General features: G+C 35.4%; 1 protein-coding gene across 2 annotated transcripts in view; it reads right to left on the reverse strand.

Annotated features, from left to right (window-relative positions):
* Window positions 1-9,231, reverse strand: part of LOC125645898 (prolyl endopeptidase-like) — a 17,864-nt gene extending 8,633 nt beyond the window's left edge. Inside the window, exons 1-11 of one of the 2 annotated variants that reach the window (XM_048871852.2) lie at window positions 9,007-9,231; window positions 3,970-4,097; window positions 3,775-3,870; window positions 3,004-3,172; window positions 2,028-2,129; window positions 1,655-1,797; window positions 1,403-1,568; window positions 1,202-1,297; window positions 1,013-1,117; window positions 309-413; window positions 1-79 (exon numbers count right to left, since the gene is read on the reverse strand). The exon at window positions 1-79 is cut by the window's left edge and continues 2 nt beyond it. In XM_048871852.2, coding sequence (XP_048727809.2) covers window positions 1-79; window positions 309-413; window positions 1,013-1,117; window positions 1,202-1,297; window positions 1,403-1,568; window positions 1,655-1,797; window positions 2,028-2,129; window positions 3,004-3,172; window positions 3,775-3,870; window positions 3,970-4,097; window positions 9,007-9,069 — 1,252 coding nt within the window. In that variant the 5' untranslated portion in view covers window positions 9,070-9,231. The remainder of the gene's footprint in view (window positions 80-308; window positions 414-1,012; window positions 1,118-1,201; window positions 1,298-1,402; window positions 1,569-1,654; window positions 1,798-2,027; window positions 2,130-3,003; window positions 3,173-3,774; window positions 3,871-3,969; window positions 4,098-9,006) is intronic. The other variant, XM_056140153.1, reaches the window with a different exon arrangement.
* Between the last annotated feature and the right edge of the window lie 6,853 nt (window positions 9,232-16,084).

Here is a 16,084-nt window from a genome sequence, read left to right on the forward strand (position 1 = left end):
TGGGAGAATAAGTGCTTGTTGCCATGTCACATCTGTAAATAATCCCTGGTGTCAGGAAGGATACAAATTGGAAAAATACCTGGGGAAGAAAAATCATATATATAGTTAGAAATGACATTTTCATTTACAAATTCAACAAACACCTCTATCAGATATCATTGCATTCAGCTTTCCAAGTCTATCTAAAGTTAAAACTATATTCCCAAATAATATCATTTAATAGAAATAATTTTTATTGGAAAAAAATCAGAAATCCATTTACATGTAATATAGCAATAGCGACAATGAATTTTATTCTATTCATGCACCTCTGTTTGTTCTTTTCTCCCGGAATACCCTGAAATAGTTCCAACTTCCAATGGGAATTCTGCCACTCTCTGTCCATCACTTAAGTTGTGTACATAAAGCTTGTTCTAAAATCAATGGACAGACTGGTCAGTCAAAAATAAGTCAGAAAAAACAACGGACACTCCATTGTTACTGATCCAAACCTTCTGACAATCTGGTTATGTATCAAATAGAAAATAAATGTTTAGTTTGTATACGTTTTATGGGGGTAAAAATGCATTAGAAGCATGGGATATTTCACAGAAAATGACCAAATTCATGTACTGACATTGTTTTTAGATCCCCTATCATATAAACCACTATTTTGCAATCGATATCTTGTACCATTTCATAGATGCATACGTTTTTATGTAACATTGAAGAATAAGTATTTTTATGAAGTAATTATATACATCTAAACAGTAATATAGACTTAATACTACAGTAAAATACTGCTACAGCCAACCTCCAGGGCCAGCGAAAAACACTTCGTTATAACCAGATTTTGTTTCATCCAATAAATGTTTTTGTTATTTTCCTCTCATAGGGGAATACATATCACTTCACAATGTCCATATATGAGGATTTCTTTGATGCATGCATCAAAATTAATTCTACTTCTTTTTCAAACATTCTTTACATAAATACATGTACAAAGGAAACATAAAGAAAAGTACACTCAAACCTTGACATCTTCAAGGTAGCACATGACCAGCTTGTTGTTGTTGACACAGGCTGTCCACTCTAACACACTACTCTCATGTTCCTCTACAAGAGTTTTCCAGTTCTCCTGCAAAATTTTGAAAATATCAGTAGTATTACAAAGCATACATGTACATAACAACAGCATTCAGAGGATGTCTATATAGCTTACCATTTCTGGCTTGGACAAGTCAATCTGAATCAGCTTGTACCGGGGAGCTTTCAGGTTGGTTTTGAAAGTGAACAATGTGCCTTCATTTGTAATGTACTATAAAAGAAATAAAATTCCATGTCACAAAGCAACAACACTAAAAAAATTAGTAAAATTCAAGTTGGCTGTAAAACTTAATTCAAGTTTAAAAGGTTAGCTTGCCTCATATTCTGCATCAAAGTTATCCACTACTTTGACATAAGGAAGAAGACCATTGATTCCTTCTGGCAGAGTTTGAAGGTCAACATAAAACAGACGATTGACCGGGTCACATCCCTCTTGTGGACACAGAATGATGTAACGTCCACAGTCACTGACCTCTGCACCTCTATCAAAATCAGAAAATATTTAATGAATATAAAAACCAATTTTCAATTATACATATGGATGAATATAAGTCAAAGAAGCACTCACATCATCCATTTTGGATGGTCCAGAAATTCTGCCAGTAAGACATCTTCTGATTGGTCAGTTCCCAACCGATGATAAAACAACTTCTGATTTTGATTGGAAGCAGTTTCTGTGCCTTGTGCTTTGATGTTCTCATCTAAATATTTCTACAACATTCACAAATCTAATTCAAAATCAGATTAACATAAGGTCTTTACTGTGAGTAATGAAATCAAGCCAAATATTCTCACTAAGCCACATTTCTGCAATTTGACAGACAACTTTTATTCTTTTATTATTTGATAATTATCTAAGGTTTGTAAAATAATGTTCTGTTTACCAAACCCTGTATCCCAAAGTTTATTTAAAGAAGACAAGCTCCTGTAACTGTACTCACATTATACAGCAAACCTTTGTGATCATGAGTCCAAGCCATACTAGAGAATTTGACCTTCTCCAGGTTGTCAGGCAGGTCTTTACCAGAGGGGGCTTCTTTAAACTGAGTGTAAAATACAAAACAATATATGTAGTAAAATACAAACACCACAGCTTACCACCATTCCAGTGGCTAATCCAGACTGGAGTTCAGGGGGTTGGACCACCATCCATTTCATTAGAAAATTTTGCTAAACAGGAGGCCAATGGGCCATATTGCTCACCTCTGAGTACCTTGGCCCATAATTAATGATTAATTTTCCCTACATATTTGCATGTAAAACTTTTATCCTTATTGTGGCCCAAACTTATCACTGGGAGCCATGCTTTTTATAAACTTGAATCTGCACTTTGTCAGGAAGCTTTCATGTAAATATAAACTTTTCTGATCCAGTGGTTCTTTAGAAGATTTTTTAAGATTATATCTGCATGTAAGTTTTTGATCCCCTATTGTGGCACCACCCTAACCCTGGGGGCCATGGTTTTAACAAAGTTGAATCTGCACTATGTCAGGAAGCTTTCATACTAATATCAGCTCTTCTGGCCCAGTGGATCTTGAGAAGATTTCTAAATGACCTCACCCTATTTTTGCCTTTAAAGGGGGTATAGTCCTTCATTTGAACAAACTTGAAAGCTCTTCACTCAAGGATGCTTTTGCCAAGTTTGGTTGAAATTAGCCCAGTGGTTCTGGAGAAGTCGAAAAAGTGAAAAGTTTACAGACGGACAGACGATGAACAACAGGTGATCAGAAAAGATCACTTAAGCTTTCACTCAGGTGAGCTAAGAAAGGTCAAATAATGCATTTTAAGGGTGGAACCCCCCCCCCCCTAAACCAAAATTAATGGTAGAACACCCCCCCCCCCCCCCTGCATTCTATTATTCTGTAAGTAAACAGTACAAGTTTTAAAAAACCATAAGAACAGGAGAGAGTATTTTACTTTGATGGTTATCCAATCAGATCCGCTCTTACTAAGTCCATAAGCAAAATACTGCCCATTCTCAGAAAATGCCCTCCCATTAAGGGAGACTGTCCCATCATCAGAGAGAAGATTTGGATCCAGAAATACTCGAGGCTCAGACTCCAAAGTATCTTGCACATAAACAACGCTGAAATTATATACAAAGTTGCAAATAAAATGTGGTTTGTTTTACAATGCAGGGAAATATATCCATCTATGAAAATTTTAAACTTCATCAATTAACAGAATTATGTCAAATCTAAACTTCAAAAGATAAACTAAGAAGGAAATAGTTAGAATTCTTGGTCATAATTATAATAAATCTATGAAAAAAGAATGTCAAATATTAGTCTAGAAGTCAATCAACTTAACCACTGTAAATAACTTATGTTTTCAATTGGGAGACGGCTAATAGGCAATGCCTGCTGCCCAATCCCTTTCACTTTTTGTGAATAAAATTATTATAAATTAAATTAACTTATATTTTGTGACACTTTATTTCAATAACCCTGCACTATTTCATTTATCAACCAGACATAATTTTCACTCTCACTCATTTTTTTTTCTTTACCATGTATCTAATATATTCATATAACCCTTTTGTTTTGCATCATGCCAATTTAATGAATTTATGGAGAAGTAAACTCTTGCAAATAAAAGCAATTTACAGTACATGTATATCTAGTGCATTTACATAAAACTCAATCATGATATTTTTCACATAGAAACTGTTTGTAACTTAACACTGACCTTTGATTCTGGAGTCCAGTGTTATAGGAGTAATAGTAATGATTGCCTCTCTTGTATGGACAGCCATATTTAGGGTAGTCCCATAGTTCCGTTAGCCTACAGGTAAAAGACACAAGTATTAGACAGCGACTGTCAGACTGCCAATATTTTCATTTATTTAAATTAATGTGCAAAAGGAATGGATAATCAAAATACCTTTTATTTAATTGATTTTTCGCAGGACAGGTGTCCAGGAATGGCCTAGAAATGCTATTTTGAGCATCAACAAAAGCCTTTGTTTCTTCACTGTCAGGATCTTCCAACCAGTGGTAGGGGTCTGCTATCTGGAAGAAATTAAATCCTATATAATATACAATTAATGACAAGAATACTCTCATGAAAAACCTTTTCTAAGCACCATCACAATTCAGACTTGTATAACAGAGGACATGGGAAAGAAATCTAGTCCAGATTGAATACACAACTACTGGTAAAAATGAATTTTTAAATTCATAAAGATTTTCTAAAGTTTATCATTATGCAAAACTTTTATCCCTTATTGTTAGGGGAAGGGAAGTGGGTGTGGGTGTGAGCAAACTTGAATCTGCACTCTCTGAGGATGGTTGCATATCAATATAATTTTTAAAGTTTTCTTTCCTGTATATTAATCCTACATAAAATTTTGATCCCCTATTGTGGTCCTAAATTACCCCTGGGAACATTGATTTCAACAAATTTGACTCTGCACTACCTGAGGATGCTTGCCTATTAACATGACTAATTATGGCAAAGCTGTTCAAATGTAGAATTTTTTAAAAACACATTTTACAAAATACTGTATACAGGGTTATTTTTGCCCCGTGTTACTTTTGCCTTTCTACACTTGCCGACAGTTTTGCTCCATTTTAAAATTTGCCCAGCCATAGTTGTGTTAAGAGAGATATGAGAGAAAACATTTTCGCCCACTCTTAAACAACGAGGACAAAAGGGATGAAAATAAAATGGGAGTGAATACTTCCTTGTATACAGTAGATGTATTCCCATGTAAAACTTTGATCTCTTACTCCAGGGAGCCACAAACAGAACAAACTTGAATCTGCAATTGCTGAGGATGGTTGAATAAAACTATAACTAATCACGGCTTGAAAAATATCTTTAAACCCTTTTCCCTATATATTTCCATATAAAACATTGTGGCAACAGCATACCCTCTGCAACCATTAATATTTGAACAAATTCCTGAGGATGCTTATCAAGGCGCTGCTGTTCTTGAGAAGATTTTTAAAAGAAGTCTTGATATTTTCACTGTTAATTATCTCCCCTTTGAAAAGGGTTTGACCCATCATTTGAACAATTTTGAATCCCCTTTTAACAAAAATGTCTTACGACATGTTTGGTTGAAATTGGAAATTGGTTCTAAAGAAAAAGTAAAAACAAGAAATGTTTGTAAAACATGTATGCCCCCATGGGGCAAAATTGAAAAGGGTTATACCCATGACATGCATCATTTAATACGGAACTGTCGGGATATGCCGGAACGACCGATTATATTTGACGTTTATACACCACGGTCACGTGATAATAACCAATTGTAGGGCAAAGTTGACATCGATACATATGGTGTTTCGCTAACAGACGGTCCGTAAAGAGCTATGCGCAGTCCCACGATGACGATCTGAGTAATTATTGGTGCTTAGTACCTGGGTGTAAATTAGATGGAAGGGAAAATGCGAATTTAGACGCGTACCATTGGATGCAAGGCGTGAAGTTTTATCGATATCCTCAAGATATTCCCTAGATTTATTTCCGGTGCCGACTCGCATAATTTAATCAATTGTATTTTCCTATAAAATGGTCGTAGTGATTCCTTTCTTTCAAAGATAGCATTTAAATACAGGAAATTGATAGCAATTGAAATATTCAATGTTTGTTTACTTAGTTGTTATTGTAATCCGGAAGTGACATGCCCTACAATTACGTTCAACGCGCGATAAAAGTCAGAGTGGATCCGTATCTCAAAAGTCCCATATTGATAGCAGTGCCAAACTATTTCAAAATATTGAGCAGACAATATCTTCCTATATCCAGAGTGGATTGACCATGTGACCTGAAAATTAATAGGTCATCTACTCCTTATACTGTACCAGCTAGTGTACCAAGTTTGATGTTTGTCAAGCAAAGGGTTCTCAAGATATTGAGTGGACAGTATATTCCTATGTCCAGTTTGACCATTGACCTTTGACCATGTGACCTCAAAATCAATAATGGTCAACTTCTCCTGAAGATGTACCAGTGTACCAAGTTTGATGTCTGTCAAGCAAAGGGTTCTCAAAATATTGAGTGGACAGTATATTTGGATCAAGTTTGACCCTTGCCCTTTGATCATGTGACCTCAAAATCAATAGGGGTTATATTCTCTTGAAGATGTACCAGTGTACCAAGTTTGATGCCTGTCAAAGAAAGGGTTCTCTAGACATTGAGCAAACAGTATATTCCCATGTCCAGTTTGACCTTTGACCATGTGACCACAAAATCAATAGGGGTCATCTAGTTTTTAGGATATACCAGTATACCAAGTTTGATGTCTGTCAAGCAAAGGGTTCTCAAGATATTGAGCAGACAACATGTGGTTAACCAACCGACCGACAGGTGCAGAGCAATATGCCCTGGTCTCTTCTTTGAGGGGGGGGGGGGGGATAAATATGTAAAGTTTACAGATGGGTAGACAGAAAGATGTCAGACAACAGGTTAAACTGTCAGCAGAAAAGCTCACCTCAGCTTATGGCTCAGGTGAGCTATGATTAATCATGGTCCTATTGCTCTTGAGATAAAGACTTGAAAAGTTTTTTCCTCCAAATAATTGGATCCTCACATCCAGAAAATAAGCACATAAATTACTAAATATTAAATGGCAATGAAGCAGTGTACAAAGTTTCAAGTCTATCCGATAGGCCACACAGGAGGAGAAGCGTTTGCAAAAACAATTATTATAGGTCTCCCCCTGGGCCTGTCAGGCGCCTATACACAAGTACACAACTGTGTACACATCATTTGAGAGAGATAGGTCTTTGCTGTTAAAATATCCGACTGCACCTCAAAAATAATGCATTATATAGTCCCGGTTTATGATTTTAACAGCATCATATAATGTCCATTCAATCAAATAATTTAAAGTCCTTTTCGAGTTTCAAATCTTTAACACTTGAAAACAACGGGGAAAAATATTCTTAGAATGAATGTAAAGTAAGTCCAAATACATTGTACATATGGCGAGTTGGCATAATAAAACACTTTAGAAAACAATTTTGTGAACTCTTTTGGGTTTAAAAATTGACAAGAAACCCTGTTTCTATGCACAAAATTAGGTGATTTCATTGGTAAATTCCAGGAGCTTTGCCCCCTGGACCCACTGGAGGCCTCAAGGCGACCCCCTGATCCCTTGCCATTCTTTGTTTACACTACATTTTCTTTCTGGCTATGTGCCTGCCTGTAGCTCAATATTTTAGTGCACCAATGCAACACGGTTACACCTTCACTAATATAAGTAGTTTGTAATTCTTACAACTTCTTGTTTAAACATTTTTGTCTGATTATGCATTTTTTAAAAATGTTTTTTTCTAATGTGATTGTCTGCCAACATAGATGTCTATGGTGAAATAAATAAAATACATTTAATAGTATAACTTACGAAGTATATTAAATTAATAATATTAAATTAAATCTATATAGTGAAACCTGAAGATGACCTCCCATTCTCTCTGTAATTCACAAGAAATATAATTTCATAATAAGCCTTTTGATTTTACAGTATACGGACCTTGTTCCGAGTTTTAGAAACACCCCAAATCATGCCAATGTTTACTTGTGCAATATTCTATATCGATGCAAGTTGTTTCGGCCTTTTTACAGTTCGGCCCTAGGTTCGTTCGGCCTCAAGTTTTTTCGGCCTCTTGTCGTTTCGGCCTTCGATACTTAGTCGTTTCAGCCCAAGTTTCGTAAGCGACAAAATACCGACAATGTGATGTTGTTTTTGTTAATATAGATGTGTATCGAATTTATGCTATTGTTGTTTGTTGAATGGAAGCTGTAAAATGGTCCGTGGACACGGTATGGCACGGTGTATGTGTATTTCGAATACACAAGAAGACTGCCTTGTCTAAAAAGATACCCACCGTGAGATCAGTGACGGAATGTAAGGTAATTTTCAAATTTAAGGTAAATCGAGGTATCTTGTTTAGAACAAATGTAATAAACGATTAAAAAGGCAATAATTTCTTTCTTTTCTGGAGATATAAATGGCATAATCTTTTGATTTCTTGAATTACTTTATTGGGAGAACTTAATTTTTTCCAAAAACCCTTAAAATTTGCATCATTTTAACAATTTTACCTTATAAAAAATTATAGAAAATAGTACAAATGACTATAAATAGGAGACATATTTCAAGCCTTAAAAAAATCCAGGAGCTTCCGGGGGCTTCGCCCCCTGGGCCCCCACCAGAGCTTCGCCCTCGGCTCACTGGGGACCTCAAGGCGGCCCCATATCCCCTGCCTCATAAAGTGGCGCCCCCCCGTAACCGTAATTCCTGGATCCGCCCGTGGAGATCGTATAATCAAAGTACTGAAAAACGCTAAGCTGACTTCATGAATTCTGTCTATAATATTAATAGACCATAGACATATATAACAGTTTACACAACAAAGAAATATCAATTTTGATATAGTAAGATGAGAAAAAAGACTTAATTTTTTGGTATTACGAAGGTATTTAAAAGTGAGGCCGAAACAAGTGAGGCCGAAACGACATTAGGCCGAAACTACTAACGGCCGAAAAAACTTGGGGCCGAACTGCAAAAAGGCCGAAACGACCAGAAATCTTCTATATACATGTACAGGCCCAATATGTATTGAATCATTGTGTAGATTATGCCATTTATCAGTTGTTTATCATTTATGGGCGCTTGGCTGGACTAGTGGACTATGTTAATTTCTGTGGAAACGAGGGGTTGTTTATATTCGGTCTTTCCTATCGGAATCATAGGAAACACCTAATAAGTAATATAAATACATGTAACCCCTCGTTTCCACAGAAAATAGGACTAGGTCTTTGGACTCCATTGGAGCCTGAAATTCTGTGTTTACGGACTGCCTCCCGGTGAGCTAACATGCACAATGACATTACACAATGCATGCATAATCCCTATTCATATCTCTTTCATTAAAACTATCTGTTTAAAGACATTTCAAAATTCACCTTCGTTCCACTGTAGTCGTCTACCTGTCCATCATCACGTCTAGCTTCGACAACTTCCAACATCTTTGATTTAACAAAGTGGTCTTTTTTATCGAATTTATTTCTAAAAGTTTCAAACCTTGTCAGCAAGTGCAGTGTTTATGAAATGTAATGTAACGAACACACGCACAGTTCACTCAATCACTGTAAACCCGGTTCGATTGATCATTCGTAATTCGTTCCAATTTGATTCGTAATTCGTTCCAGTAGAGACTGTACTATGAAAGCCCATTGAGCTCATTTTCGTAGGTGTAAAAAAAAGAAGAATATTTCGCGAATTAACACGAACCTTTTGCGAATTAATGCGAACTTTCGCGTTCTAACGCGTAATTTTCGCGAATTAACGCAAAACTTTTGCGTTATAACACGTAACTTTCACGAGTTAACGAGAAACTTTCGCGAATAAACGCGTAACTTTCGCGAGTTAACGCGAAACTTTTAGGATTTTGCTTATAAACACTAATTTATGGATTGAATGCGCTCAATATTAAAAACAGTAGCATGAAATAATTTATTAATTAAAATGAAGAAAAATGACGATAAACTTGTCCAGCTGTACTTTGTAATTTACCATATGCATATGAAAGATGAAGATAACGAACAGTGATCAATCTCATAACTCCTATATGCAATACAAAATAGATAGTTGGGCAAACACGGACCCCTGGACACACCAGAGGTGGGATCAGGTGCCTAGGAGGAGTAAGCATCCCCTGTCGACCGGTCACACCCGCCGTGAGCCCCATATCTCTTAATATAATTTGACTGCTTCAGTTTCAAATCTTACACAGAATATTTCCATGCAACTATTATTTACATAAACTTAGAATTGTTGATTCCCCAATTTGCACATTTTGCAAGAGGGATTTTGAAACTATTGATTACATATTTGTAGAATGTCCATGTGTGAAAGAGATATGGTATGGAATTGAAGAATGGCTTTGAAAAAAACTGGACAGGCATATTAGTTTTGATAGACAAGCAATTCTTTTTGGAAAATTTGCTAATAAGAACATACACAAGGTGGAAAATTTGATAATTCTGATGATAAAGCAATATATTTATATCAGTAAATTCTCAAGTATTTAAGCAAATTAAGTATAGATGCATTCAAAAAATTATCATTGATAGAATTACAGTTGAAAAACTTTTGTTGTTGAAAAACTGCAGGTATAGGGAGTTTGAGAAATACTGGCAAAATATTTATGATAAATTATGATTGTATTAGTGTATTAAAGTTGTTTTTTTTTAAACCTAAGACTGTGTTCCATACCCTGCTTTGTTTTTATGTGTTCTTTCTTTCTTTCTTTCTCTTTCTCTCTTTCTTTATATTTATGAAAATGTCTTTTGCATATGAATATTGATGGTATTATTGTGTAGTTAAATTACATATATGTATATAGTGTAAAAGTCAAATAAAAAATCAAACAATAAAAAAAAAAATTGACTGCTTCAAGAAGATCATCTTATTGACCTTTGATTTTGTTGTATATATTTTGTGTTATTAATTGTCACATAGGAGAGGTCTTTATGTTAAAACCAAACCAAAAGCGTTATATCGCGAAAGTTACGCATCAATTCGCGAAAGTTTTGCGTGATTTCACGAAAAAAATTTCTTTTTTTTTCAGCGACGAAAATGAGCTCAATGGGTTTTCGTACTGTACATGTACTGTAGTGCTCAATACTTTAGTGATTTTTAGAGGCACAGAGAGAGAGAGAGAGAGAGAGAGAGAGAGAGAGAGAGAGAGAGAGAGAGAGAGTTTTATGATAGTGAGCATGATATAGTGAACAATGACGCGCTATTAAATCAGTAATCCACTACAATTCGTAAAGTATTTCATAAAACAAATCAGCAAAACTTATTGAAATAAGACATGAAAATAAAAAGCTATGGCATGTCAAATGTTGCAATATTTGATCTTTTCGTTTGTATGTAAGTTTTCGTTTGTATTGTATATTTTCCAATTGTATTCTGAATTTTCCATTTGTGTTGCACATTTTTTTCATTTATATTCTATTAATTTCGTATTTCCATTTGTATTGTACAGTTTTTCGATCATTTGTATTGTATAATTTTTTCATTAGCATTGTATTCCATTTACAAGTACAGTGTATATTGTATCCGAAGGATTGTTTATTTTGGTTTGTAACAAATTATTTCATTGACTATTTCATTGTTTTTTTTTTGTTTTGTTTTTTTTTATAATTTATTTATTTTTTTGGTTTCATACAATACATCAAACACTTACACAAACATACCTTTCATACATGCATACTATTTCATTGTTAGATTATCAAGCCATAGGTTACATCTATTTCCTTGTACATATGCAGTATATTGAACTTTCCTTTGCTTATCAACCTCATGTTTAACTAGTCCGGCGCACAGGGTTTTGACACATTATGAGCAAATTGGTATATATAGTATAATTATACTATATATACCAATTTCCTCATATTGTGTCAAAACCCTGTGGTCCTGCGCGGAAACAGGGGACCAGTTTATCCTTAAGTTTCAAAATGCAAACCGATGAAAGGTGAAGATAACGAACAGTGGTCAATCTCATAAATCCTATAAGCAATACAAAATAAAGAGTTGGGCAAACACGGACCCCTGGACACATCAGAGGTGGGATCAGGTGCCTAGGAGGAGTAAGTATCCCCTGTCAATCGGATAAAAGATATCTCTTTACACTAGAGAGGTATCTTTTTGTCTTTGAGAGATATCTCTGAAAGCTAGAGAGATATCTCTCAAAGAGAAAGAGATATCTCTCTATCGTAAAGAGATGTCTCTATCAATGTAAAAAGAGATATATCTTTAAGTTAGAGAGATATCTCTTTAAATTTTCAAAAAGATATATATATATATATCTTTAAATCCCCCCGGTGACCATAATAACTTTTCCCTGTTGCATCGTCATTAATATGATGTAACCCTATTTTTTAACCAATCAAAATACTTCTATTGTAAAAATGGCGGAAAATGTTGAAGAGGTGGTTGGGGTAACATTATCAAGTTGCCGAGAGGTTAAATCCAATCTAGCTCACATATTCTATCAATCTATTGTCTTTGTTTTTGTTACCTGTATACACTTCACATGCAGTAAACACAAAATCTTCCCCTGGGAGTGCAGCCATCATGGTAAAGTTTGCTTTGGCGGGCTTTCAGTTTAGGGAGAATTCCTTAAGTATGCAAACTAATAAAAAATATTGGAAAGTGATATTTTTTTCCTTTGAGAGAGATTTTTTTTCTTCCAACGATTAAAGAGATATCTCTTACACTTTGAGAAATATCTCTCTAGGAATTCTTAGAGAGATATCTCTTTAAGTGAAGGAGATATCTCTCAAAGTAAAAGAGATATCTTTTAAAGTGAAAGAGATATCTCTCTAAGTAAAAGAGATATCTTTTAAAGTGAAAGAGATATCTCTCTAAGTGAAAGATATATCTCAAAAAGTGAGAGATATCTCTCTAAGTGTGAGAGATATCTCTCTAAGTGTAAGAGATATCTCTCTAAGTGAAAGAGATATCTCTTTTAGTGAAAGAAATATCTCTCTAGTAAGTGAAAAAAATGTCTCTTTAAGTGAAAGAGATATCCCTTTTTAGAGATCTCTCTCTTAAAATTAAGAGATATCTCTCATTTTAAAGAGATATCACTTTAATCTAAAGAGATATCTTATTTTTCGAATAAATAGTAAAAGGGCTTGCTATGGATATCAAGTGTGTTTAAAACTAAAACATGATTTTGAAGAATTTCATCTTTTCAACGGGCAGTTGGAGTATAAGTATGATTACTAAATGTGGAATTAATGCCAAGTTCTTTAGAGATACAGTTGTAATAATGAGCCTTGCAGAGACACTTTGTCAGCTTGAACCAAAACTCTTCATGTAACCTATCTAATCCTTTGATCACTTCTGATTTGCTAAACACAGAATAGGTGGTACGCACTTTTGTTTTGATGTGTCTAATACGGAATTTCAATATTCCCCATATACTTTTTATCCATTTTGGCAAGGTATCAAGTTCTTCTTTTTCATATTTAGCCCATCGTGACATCGTCTGGCATAATATTCGACAGAATTCCTAATAGAGATGAAATTCTGTCGCCTATTGAAATTAGGATCTTTTAAAATACATGTATGTGATTTCCTGTCCTCGTACATGTAGGTTGGTTGTATATTGTTTAACGTCCTTCCCCAGAATTTTTACTCATATAGAGACGTCACCATTTCTGGTGAAGGGCTGCAAAATGTAAGCCTAATTTTTCTATTATATCAACATCAGCGATTTCATGTCCTCATGTTCAATTAAATCAACACCACCAGTAATGACATGTCCGACTGACTATAATTGAAAGAATACGATTGATTGTACTTTGTTTACCGCCCCTCTCGAAAACTTTACACTCATACTAAGATGTTACCATTGCCGGTGAAGGGATGCAAAATTTATGCCTTTGCTCGGCGCTTGCGGCCTTTGAGCAGGGTCACACTTGCTGAAACGGGACCTCGGTTTTTTCGGTCCCATTTAGTCGCCTTCTACGACAAGTAAGGAGCACTAAGGATCTATTCTAACCTGGATCAGAAAACGAAAAACAAGAACACGTAGGTGGGTTAAATATAAGAGTATAGTTATACATGTGTATATTTATAGTTATCTAAATGTATAAGATGGTCTATATCTAGGCACTGTAAAGTTTGTTTGTAATCTATAAGTTTGGATGCAATAATGGACGTTTATTTGTAGGAAATACAGGGTGTAGACTTGAACTTGAAATATGCTGGAATACAAGACTGGACTTTTTTATGACGAAGAATGTTGCGTATGAAAGGTGAAGATAACGAACAGTATCAATTTCATAACTCCTTTAAGGAATACAAAATTAAGAGTTGGGCAAACACGGACCCCTGGATATTCCAGAGGTGGGATGTAAAACTGATACGGTACCGATTTTTTTTTATGAACCTGGGCACCTATTCATAAAATATCTTACGACTAAGATCAAAATTTACAAACACTGTAATTTCCTTATTTTTCATTTCTTGTAGACTTTCTAAATTAATATGTAAAGTACATTCATGGTTTATAAAAGTTGAATACATACTTATGACCTTGTGATCGGAATTTGATTATCAGACAGAATTCTTTTTTTCATCTTAGTCGCAAGATATTTTGTGAATAAGGGCCCTGGGCACCAGATGCGCATTTCGACAAATAATGTCCCTTCAGTGATGCTCAACCGAAATGTTTGAAATCCGAAATAACAATGAAGTTTTAGAGCTATCATAGGGAAAAACAGTGTGCCAAAAAAGGTGGAGTCAAATTCGTCTAAGGATAAGAGCTATGCGTGAGGGAGATAATCCTTAATTTTGAAATGAATTTCTAAATTTTACAACAGCAATTAAATATACATCCGTATTTCCAGTTGCCTAAGAGGAGTAAGCATCCCCTGTCGACCAGCCACATCAACCATGAGCTCTACATGTTAATAAGTTAAACGGAGTAATCCGTAGTCAAAATCAGTGCGCCAAGATTGACCTAACAATCGATATGAAACATGTCAAGAGTGCATTTGACCCTAAGATAGGTTGTATTGGCAAACTAGATCATTATACATATAACGACCATATAATTTGCGAAATGCTCACTTTAAAGGAGACTGTTGAAATCCCTGTAAGATTAACTTGTTTGTCAGTAGCCTGCGTTGATTTAAAAACTGATCATACGCAGAACAAGTTCTTGCGTATCGAATCAGTTGAGAGAAACACAAACACCATATGCAGTTGATAATGGAATATTGCTACAAAAATATTGGAAGTTGACGTTGGAGAACCTGAAATCATTTGTTTGTCATTAAGCTGAGTTGTTAGTTTGCCGTTAATATTTATTTTCAATAAAATATCTAAGTACGAAGCAGATATGGAGGACTCTGTGATGTGTTTTATTTCGAGTTCACAGAGATATATCGAATCGACATATGAATGAAAATGATTACTGTTGATAGACAATTCGTGGTCGAGATATCTAAATGCCGAGTTGAAGGCCACAGCAAGAGATTTTTTTCCCTTCTCCCATAGAAGCTTTTGGATAAACTCTGTTTTATAGGAATATAAAAACAGGTCAGCTAACAAAGGAGCACAATTCGTGCCCATGGGAATACCAACAGACTGTTGGATTGATTGATTGTATCTTGTTAACGTCTCGCTCGAGAATTTTTCATTCATATGGAGAAGTCACCAAGACCGGTGAAGGGCTTCAAATTTAGGCCTTTGCTCGGCATTTACGGCCATTGAGCAGTGAGGATTCTTTAGCGTGACACACCTACTGTGATACGGAACATTCGTTTTTAAGGTTATCTCTGAGGACCCGTGACATTCATACCTGATGCCGAGCGTTTGGCGATGGAACTGTCACTACCTGTTTTAACGACTTCGGTATGTCGCGGCCGGGATTCGAACCCCGGTCTTCCGCATGCGGGGCGAACGCTCTAACCTCAAGACCACCGAGGGGGTCAAACTGTTGGAAAACCTGATCACCAAAGACTATAAAGATAGATAAATCCCATATTGATTGTAGCCCCACTCTACGCCTGAAGGTTATGATTTGTAGAAACTTTAATTTTCACTATGTCAGGAGACTTTCACGCAAGTTTAATTTTTTCTGGCCTGGTGGTTCTAGAAAAAGATTTTTTAACGATCCCACATTATCGTTTGCCTTTTCTTCATTATTTTGCCATGGGAGAGGATGACCTTTCGTTTGAAGTCATTTAAATCTCCCACACCCAAGGATGCTCTGCGCCTAGTTTGATTGAAATTGGCCCAGTACTTCTGAAGAAGAAGCTGAAATTGTGAAAAGTTTATGAAAACAGACAACAGACATTTCGATCAGAAGAGCCTATGGCTCAAGTGAGCCAATTAAATGACATGAAGTACTGGGCTGATATAGCATGAACCAAAAATTGGCAGAATACAGCATATTTTTAACACCCACTTTTCTTCAATAATTGTGCAACTGATGGCGTTGCAAATTTGAATAAATAA

This window comes from Ostrea edulis, chromosome 6 (genome assembly GCF_947568905.1).
Source record: "Ostrea edulis chromosome 6, xbOstEdul1.1, whole genome shotgun sequence".
Classification (NCBI taxonomy): Eukaryota; Metazoa; Mollusca; class Bivalvia; order Ostreida; family Ostreidae; genus Ostrea; species Ostrea edulis.